The following is a 9,443-nucleotide window of genomic DNA, read 5'->3' on the forward strand; positions in this document are numbered from 1 at the left end:
CGTGAAAGTAGATTTTACCAATTGGAAAAGGAGTTCTGCATTACACACTCATCGATGACCTCAGATAAGACGGATACTACGCAAATTCTAGCTGATCTGGGGATTCTCCTCACAATATTGGTGGAGTTCTTCAAAGCAGCTAATCTTTTGAACAATGACAATGTACCTTGTCCTGTAATTGCTGGAATTTTCAATTAATGGATCCTTTGACATCAAAATGCTATTTTCTGAATTTGACATTGACGTTTTGTGAATTTTTCCATATGGCAAGTTCTACAAACATTGTCCATGTCTTTTTTAACCAAACCTGTACAAAAAAAAAATAAAAACAACTATTTTGCAGGTCTGCAAATTGTTCTCAGTAAAAATTGCTTATGTAACACTTGATGAAGGCTGAAATTCATACAAGTAGGGCCTCCCCGATAAGGAACTCGACCAAATTATTTATTTCCGACAGATAAAATTTCAAACAACTCATCAGGCTTAAAAAAAAAATTCTCATAAGATTCAAGATAAACCTTGCAGGTTGGCAGAAATTATTGCAGGTAGGATCTCCCAGATATGAATCTCGACAGGAATAATCATTTCTGACAAAAAATTTTAACTCTCACCTATCGAGTTTGAAAAATTTCGAATTGGATTACTGTTTTCACTTTTTTCAAGATTTTCACGTGCAACACTTATAGTATACAGCTAAAACTCATTTTCTACTTCAGTACCTTCAAAAATTAATATTCATATTATTCCCGCATTAAATTTCATTTTTGTACAACTGTCATTAAAAGTGATATTTTTAATGGTTGTCAAGAGTATTGAAAGATGATGTTTACAAAGTAGCTTTTCAAAAATATGTTTAACACGTTTTTTTTTCGACCAATAGCAATAAACAAAACATAATTATTCAATTTTCAAGGAAGTTTTATTATGAACAATAGATTTAGATACAATTACACATATATTATATACATTAATTACATTATTATTAAATTGATGAATGTAGCCGTTACTACGTGGTAGGAAATTATAATGAAGAAAAGAGAATTGAAACTTTTTATGTTTTTTACCACTTTCATTTGTAGCTAACGTTACTGCTAACGTCCTATAAGGACATTTTCAAACTTATACATTAAACTAACAATGGTTTATTACATTAGCCCTTATATATAACCCCTGTAGGTAATAATAGAGGTACTTGGCCTGTAGGTAATAATAGAGGTACTTGGCTTGATTGAGTAGGTACCTGAATTTACAGTTTACAATGCGGATGTGCCAATTTGAAAACCGGTGAGTAAACTAAATCGATGTGATCATTTAACAGGTTACACCCGCAATGTTTATGCTTGTGATTTTACAAGGATTCTAAATAATTGTTCTGATAATTTCCGTATTGTTTAGATTCGGGAACTTGTGGTTGCATGCCAAGGAATGGTTTGAAAACGTCGAATCATTTTTTCCTAGTCTGAAGGACCTTTCATGTTCAGCATACCGTTTTTGGAAATTTCGATCACATTGTCCCACATAAACACTATTACACTTCTTCATTACATTATTATTATTTATGAACATTAATATAAAAAGTACAAATAGAACACCTGCTAATATTAATACCTTACTATGTTGAAAATTCTTGTAATATATTTCAACTAGTTGAGTTGAGAATTTCATGGGCATTAACATTTAGGTAATTCTTGAAGTGAAGAGGACGATGATGTAACGCTGGAGCTAGCTGTTGGGATTATTCTTTCAGCAATAGTCTTTTTATAAGAAATAGATTGATCGATGTAACCCTCAGCTACTGATTCTGTTAGCAAAGAAGCAGAAAACCTTCTGAAACAGTGACCTGTTTATTCCTTTGGTTCCGGGAAGTTCAGAAACTCAGCAGTGGTAGATGGCATTTTTCCAAACGTGTTTATACCATCTGGGTTGGCACTGCATTTATAATTTGAGTATTTCAGAAAAAAAAGTTGATGATTGATAACAGAAGGGCGTAATGCAACGTATTTATTAAAATAGTCAATGTTTTCTCCAACAATGCAAAAAGTACGACCTATTTTCGTTTTTGTATTTGAAATTTGAACAATCAATGATTTATCCATTAATTTAGTGTCTTCTATTAATAAATGGCACAGGTCTTCATGCCAGCAGGCTGCATATATTCCGAAAATAGTAGCAACTTTCATCATCAAATATTTTTCATCTGTCGCCTGATTTATAAACCTTGAAATATTTGCTTGTATTAACACTATTTTTTTAACGAGCACACTCGACTTTCTCATTGAAAACTTGCTCCATTAAGTTGACGAGTTCCATATTTTTGATTTTTCTTCTAGATCTAAGAAGACGGTCTCACTGAAACTTCCTTCGACATTTTTAAATCTATACCAGCTAAGAAAATTAGAATATGTGATGTCGTACTGCTGAGCCGATTTTTTGGTAACAATTCAATTGAAGCTCTTTTTGCAGCCTCTTCAATATATCGTCAGGAAGACACAATTTCTCACTATTGGTCTTCATTATGCAAGACAATAAACACCAGCAAGAACTTGAAATGTGACTTTAAATAAAACGTGTGAGCTGTAAATAATACTGTTTGTTGGTATCGGCATCACCTGACACGGCCACTTCACAGCAAATGCGATAACATGAAAATAGTTAACTGACTAGAGTTGCCCCAAAATATGTGTTTATTGAAATATTTGTATCTGTTTCATTATGAACACAGGACAGTTGTCCAAAAACTTTGTATGATATTTTTGTTAAAAGTGAGTTTTATTTTGTTCGTGAAATTGCTCAACTCGCTACGCTCGTTTCGCAAACTTTTTCACTCACAAAATAAAACCTTACTTTCAACACTCATATCATAAATAGCTATTTTGTACAACTGTCATTTGAAGTGACATTTTTAATGGTGTCAAGAGTATTAAAAGTAGCGTGTTGAAAATATTTTTATTTCTGACCGGAATATTATAAGCTTATATCGTCATAGTTACGCTATCAATAAAGAGGGTCATAACTCCGTTGGGACATTATAGATTTTATAATTCCCTCCACCTTTTACAAGTAAAAATAAATAGAAATGAAAACTGAACCATATTTTATTTATTCACGTCATTACAAATAATAAATGTACAATTTTGAAATGTTCCCTGAAAATTACTTCCGCCACTGGAAACAATTTCTTCTTTTGTATGGCTGGAGCTTCTGTTCACTACAGTCGAGGTACCTGCCTCTTCTGATGACAAAGTAGACAACATACGCGCCGTTTTATTTCTCAATTCGATGCTATCCTCCAAATACCCCTCCGCCACCGTGGAACTTTTCCAACCTCCGTGTCTTTTTAAGTTAGTCATAGTTGCTCCTGCATTGGCTAGAGCAGTAGCAGAAGTGCGACGAAGGCAATGTCCCGTATAGGAAGATGAGTTTGGCAATCCTAAATACATTGCGATTTTGCTGGGGATTTTCCCAAACATGTTTTTTCCAATTGGCTGAGATGTACATTTATTTTGTCGGAAGCTCAAAAAAAATCGTTCAATACCTTTAGGACGCAAAGACATATAAAGTCTTAATAAAGGCAAAGCGGAGAACTCTTTTTCATCCACAACTGTAAATTTCTTCGATACACCAGTTTTACTTTCCGGTACGTTACTACCATAACGGAATCCCGGTCCTCTATATCCGATATCTTCATATTCAAAAGTTCCTGACTTCTGCATCCTCCAAAATAACCCATAATCAAAACAACCTATAACACAAAAAAGGAAATAAATACACACAAAAAGGAAAATAAGAAAAAAATTACCTTATGCAATAAATGAATCATTAGGAGCGTCCCTTAGGAATCTGATAACATCTTTAGGAGATAAAACAGCAGACTTTTTCGGCTTATAACTCTTACTCTTCCGTTTCAAAAAAGCCTGTAGTTCATTGAACTTGGTGATATCTCGTTTCTCATGTATAGTCACCATCGATTTTAGCATTGACCATTTAGTCCATAAAGAATTCGGACTATACGTTTCTGACTGAAACGAATAAACACAATTACTACCAAATCTACCGAAAAACATAGAAAATTCCTTACCAGTTCTTGAAAATATGCCAGAAATACAGTTTCAGTGACATCTTTTGGCATAACATTTTTCCGTGTCAGCCAGTCCAGATATATCTTGTATTCTTTTTGGTATACGGCTTCACTTTTCGATGGAATTAATGATTCTCTTGCTTGTTCAGCTTTTTTCAAAATATCCTCCATTATATTTGGGGTAGAAAACACGTTTTCACCGCAAACACAGTTTGATAACAAAGTTCTGTTTATAAACAAGTAACATAGCAACAACCTAGCAACAAGAAAACTCTACTATAATCAACGGTACCTGATTCAAATATACCGGGAAGGTAATGAATTGGTACATTTTTCCGTTTCAAAAATGAACAAAATTTTATTGAAATCGGTCAGAAATAAAATTATCTATGTACCACGGGAATTAATGAGCCTTAATAACCTCAGGCAATTGCTGTCCCTCGGGCCAGAGGCCCTCGGGACGCAAACTTTGCCATCGGTAATTAAGGCCCTCCTAATTCCTTTGATACATAAATAACTATTAACACTAGTGTTAAAAGTATTTTTTACACGATTTTCTGAGCCGATTTTTTTTGGTAACAATTCAATTGAAGCTCTTTTTGCAACCTCTTCAATATCGTCAGGAACACACGATTCCTCACTATTGTTCTTCGCATTATGCAAGACATTAAACACCAACAAGAACTTTAAATAAAACGCGTGAGCTGTAAACAATACTGTTTGCTGATAACCAGGTGATTCGGCGTCACCTGACACGACCACTTCACAGCAAATGTAATAACATAAAAATACTTAATGGACAAGTGATGTCAAAATGTGTATTATGAAAACAGGGCAATTCTACACAACACTTTGTGTGATATTTGTGTTGAAAGTACTCAACTCGCTACGCTCGTTTCGCAAACTTTTTCACTCACAAAATAAATCCTGACTTTCAACACTCATATCATAAATGGCTATTTAACTTGTAATCTCTTAGGTGAAAACAATTAATTTTACTTTTAACATATAAAATATAATAATTTTTTTATCAACAAATTTTTACTTTTTTCAAATTACATCTTATATTAGACAAATAGATAAGTATTTGAAGTTCTAGGAAAGTATAAAAGGTATAAAATTAGATATATTCAATTCTGACTTCAGCTTTGGAATTGCAATAAACTTCAACTTTGAAACTGGAAATTATTGTCTTTTTTAATTTTGTGGCATTTTGTTGTAAATTTTCCTAGAGAACTTCTAGTTATTGTGGTCAAATAGGTTCATTCTGTGATACTTAACGCCCTTTTGTAGTCAACTGATTGTAATCAATTATGTTTCAAATGAACCAATGTGTAAATCCACTAATAAGTGTGCATTAGACATCGCTAAATGAACTTGCTTTATTATACTTACCTTGTAGATGATGTGAAATTAATTTATACAACTATTTCAGTTATCTTTCAGTATTGCTCTGAAGAAAACTCGATAAAAATAAAACTAAAAATGAAATTTACCCTTGCACTCTTACCCTCTTAATGACAAAAAATAACTGTCGAATACTAAAAAAGGCATGCGTAAACTTGTCACGTACAAAAAATATTCATTCAAGTGATGTCTAGAATTGATTTTATTCTCAGTCACCTTTTCAGTTTCCGGACAGCCAAAAATGTCTCATCAAAAAAACTAGGATTGTGTGCCTCTGGCAACTAATTAGTTTCAGCAAAAGTAGGTATCTAACAAAGTAAACTTGAACTTTCATAAGAAATTTATTTTTGAATGGATTATATTTTCAGAATAAATCTTGGGAATTTTTTTTTGGCTCTCTACTATTGTATAGAAATGCTGTGAATGATATCTGATTCAGTTCCATAACGAGTGTTTGGAATACAAACAGAGTAGAGAAGTGTTTTTTTTTTTATAATTCAGTGTTCATATAAAAGTATTTGTTTCGAAATAATTTTTTTGGTGTAATTCAATATTTACATGAAAGTAGCTGTTTCAGGATGATTTTTTCTTCCAGTTTGTGTGAAATTTACTGCTTTGCACGATCTACACATCTATGTATAGAATTATTTCTTTTGAAATTGATTGCTTCCTTCCTGCCTTTAGAAGATTCCCACTTTTTTTTTTGTATCATGATGGAGTAGTAGAAAGCCAAACACTTTCCCAAAAATTAATTTTTATAATTCACTCTGAACTGAGTAGATTTGAACATTTCTGTCAAGCCCTTTTTATTTAAATTAAAAATCCCTTAAATTTTGGGTGAATATGAGATGTCTGAAAACTAGATTCGTTAATAAGCTAGGGAGACATTTATCATGTTTTCTTTTATTCTATAGTGTTAAAACAACATGAATCAAACTATGGAGTACTAACTATTTATATTACATTATACAAATCACAGACATCTGTATGTTGAACTACTTCATTACATTACTTTCTAGTTGATAAACTTAGTATATCCCTTCTCATGTCTTGTTCAATGTTTGGTAATTGATTTTTTGGCAAATTACGATTTTCTTCATGTTTTTTTTCACTCAAAAATGTATTTTCACCTACAGATTTGTCGTCTTTCAAACCATTTGCCACTGCAACAGGAAGAGGTTATTTTTTTTTCTTGTGAAATTTTTTCCTATTTTCTTCAGCTTTTCCAAGTTTCAAAAATAATGGAGCTGTATCGTTTGACTTATTTGAAGTGACGTTTTTCAACTGGATGGGTGAATTATTATGGGATCTCTGGTTATAATTGAAATCATGTTGATTTGTCTGTAGATATTTGGCATTTTTAGGTTTTTCTGTCCTAAAGTAACCAATTTCTTTGTTAGAAGTTTCTTTAATATTAACGTTAGGATTACCAACTTTACGTACATCCGTTTTTAGAAGCAAATTTTTATTTGAACCTCCAATTGAAGATTCAGGAATCATGTTTCTATTTGTATCGCCTTTGATATTAAATTCTGAGTTCATTTCATTCTGGACAATTTTATTTTCTGGGATAACGTTTTTCTCCATTTTTGTTGCATTATCATCTGAAGACATTCTATTAACATTTACTTCTGTATTTTTGAGATCTGGTGAATTTTTCCACTCGGCTTCATGAATGTTTTTTTCTAGTTCTTTAACAACCTTTTTACTATCTTCCCCTCCACTGATTTTTTCTATAGCTTTTAGGGCTATGGTTTCAATCTCCTTGACTGCTTTGAGTTTCTCTTCTTTGACACTATCATGATTGTCTTCATTCTTTCTCTGTTGACTTTGTATTACTTCAATAAGTTTCTTTTGCTGTTTAACGATTTCTTTTTGTACCTCATTCTGCTTTTGTATGGTGTCAATTAGGATTTGGTGGTCATCATGTTTTGGTGTTTCTTTGTTTTGAGAAAGCTCCTCTTTGACTTCCTTTTCAATTGCTTCAATATCAACCTCTTCAATTTTTGAATAATTATGTTCCTTCTGCATTGTCTTTGGAATATCTAATTTCACTAAAAGAGGTGTCACTTTTTTTTCCTCATTCTGCAGACTATTTTTAACACTTTCTTCTACTGGCTCCACAGGCTGAGGTGGTTCATGTCGTATTTCTTTTATTCTGTTATCTTCAGTGATGGCAAGTACAATCATCTCGGATTTGCTGTCACTTTTTGAAGTAGTTGGTAATATATCCACACTGTTTGCCAAATGAGACAAACCTGAGTCTACATGAACCATAGGTTTGTTTATGATAGTGGATTCAAAATTATTCATGGTTGATAAATTCTTGTAAGTACCAAGAACCATTACAAATATGCCAACCATGAGCATTATTTGTGCCAAAAGTCTTTCATTAGTACTCTTCGGTGAAATGGAAATGAAGCAAGTCACAGGAAATATTACGCATATCATTACACCAATAGTTGATCCAACCAATCCAAGTACAAACTCAATATTTGGTATAACGATTCCAATAATGAGTGATATAAGCACTATAATAATGGTAAGGGTCTTGAATCTTGCTTCTGAGATGTAATTAGAAACACCTTCGTGTAAAGAGTAACCCTCTTTATAGAGAAGTGAATATAAACTTGCTCGACATGGAAAAATCACCAAAGGGAAACTGAATGCTACAGATATAATGAACCCAATTTTCATTACACCTGTCATAAATGATGGAGAAAAACTCAGTAATATGTTTCCGGTGAACGGTTTATCAGCGAAGGCTATATACCCAAAAATTCCAACAAAGATATATACTCCTGTACATATATTCACAGCAATACAAATCAAATTATTCATTTTTTCCAGTGTGGCATTTTGAACAGACTGATATATTTCAAATAATTGTGTTTGACAAAAGAGGGCCATTGAAAAAATTGGTAGACACTGTAGAATACCTTCTATTCGCCAAAAATTCACGTTTTTGAACCAGTCACCACTGAAAAGATGAGGTACAGCTTCAAAGATAACTTTGAGGACCAAACAACAGTAAAATCCTATTGTAGCTCTTGATACACCATTAAGACTTGAAACATTGCGCAGCAAACCAAGAGGAAGTATAACAAAAAGGGCTAAAGCCATTAGGATACTAGTACGCATAGTATCTGTAGTATGGGAATCTGTGATTTCTGCGATAATCTCTGGACCCAAATCACCCATTACAACAAAAAAAGCAATGCATGTTCCAAGAAGGAATCCTATCATTCCCATTTCAACAGTTAACTTTCCTATACTTCCAAATATGTGAAATGCCAGGAATTCAAATGTTTTTCTCCTGGACAATATCGCTGACTTCAGTAGAAAATGGCAAGCTAATCTTGAAACAATACTACTGATAATGAGCATAAGTATGGATAACATAATTCCGCACTGTTTGAAACAATATGGCATTGCTAAAACACTGACTCCAATAATACTGTTTGCTAAATTCATCACATGCCCATTTAAACTGTCCATTTTGTGAATCTTTTAAATGTCTACGACAAAGAATAACTAGCCTCTGGATATTATTTTGAATTTTGCACTCCAGCTTGTTTTGTTTTGATTTGATTGTTAGGTTAGCGTGTGGGTTTTAACTTCTCATTCTTCGTTTTTTCAATGCAAAGTTTACTCATCTGTGGTTTTGAATAGGAAATAATTTACTCTTTTTACCGATGATGGCACTACTCAAACGATAAATAGCTGATTGAAGTAAAATTTGATATGAAACGTACGTTATGTTCATTGTTTTGGAGTTTTCTTTAATAAGTAAAATGAATTACTTTCGCTCACGGGAAGCACAGAAAATCATAACATAATATGAAATCAGCTGACAGGACTTTATTTTTGTTTTACCAACTGAAATAATTCTAATATGTTCGATAGACGTCGAACCTAGACGATTAATTTTCCAATTCCGAAGTGATTAGGCAGTGTA

General features: G+C 32.8%; 2 protein-coding genes across 2 annotated transcripts; both read right to left on the bottom strand.

Moving 5' to 3' along the window:
• Positions 1–3,077: 3,077 nt before the first annotated feature.
• Positions 3,078–6,291, bottom strand: LOC141484142 (uncharacterized). The gene is made up of 3 exons (XM_074179227.1): positions 4,079–6,291; positions 3,800–4,019; positions 3,078–3,742 (listed from the first exon to the last, which is right to left on the bottom strand). Exons 1-2 carry the CDS (start codon positions 4,247–4,249, stop codon positions 3,801–3,803), a joined length of 390 nt encoding a protein of 129 aa, XP_074035328.1. The 5' UTR covers positions 4,250–6,291; the 3' UTR covers positions 3,078–3,742; position 3,800.
• A 138-nt stretch (positions 6,292–6,429) lies between these two features.
• Positions 6,430–9,210, bottom strand: LOC111505407 (uncharacterized). The gene has a single exon (XM_023160204.2). It carries the CDS (start codon positions 8,981–8,983, stop codon positions 6,665–6,667), a length of 2,319 nt encoding a protein of 772 aa, XP_023015972.1. The 5' UTR covers positions 8,984–9,210; the 3' UTR covers positions 6,430–6,664.
• Positions 9,211–9,443: the final 233 nt, after the last annotated feature.

The sequence above is a fragment of the Leptinotarsa decemlineata genome, unplaced genomic scaffold, assembly GCF_025532065.1.
Source record: "Leptinotarsa decemlineata unplaced genomic scaffold, Ldec_3_MD MMD2_tig00004677_RagTag_RagTag, whole genome shotgun sequence".
Taxonomy (NCBI): domain Eukaryota; kingdom Metazoa; phylum Arthropoda; class Insecta; order Coleoptera; family Chrysomelidae; genus Leptinotarsa; species Leptinotarsa decemlineata.

Bases quoted from the DNA above. Each gene is read 5' to 3' on its own strand.
- LOC111505407 (XM_023160204.2), bottom strand. From the start codon at position 8,983: ATGGACAGTTTAAATGGGCATGTGATGAATTTAGCAAACAGTATTATT.
- LOC141484142 (XM_074179227.1), bottom strand. From the start codon at position 4,249: ATGGAGGATATTTTGAAAAAAGCTGAACAAGCAAGAGAATCATTAATT. The intron at 4,020-4,078 runs GTAAGGAATTTT...TATTCGTTTCAG, and splicing joins TGGCATATTTTCAAGAACTG to TCAGAAACGTATAGTCCGAA.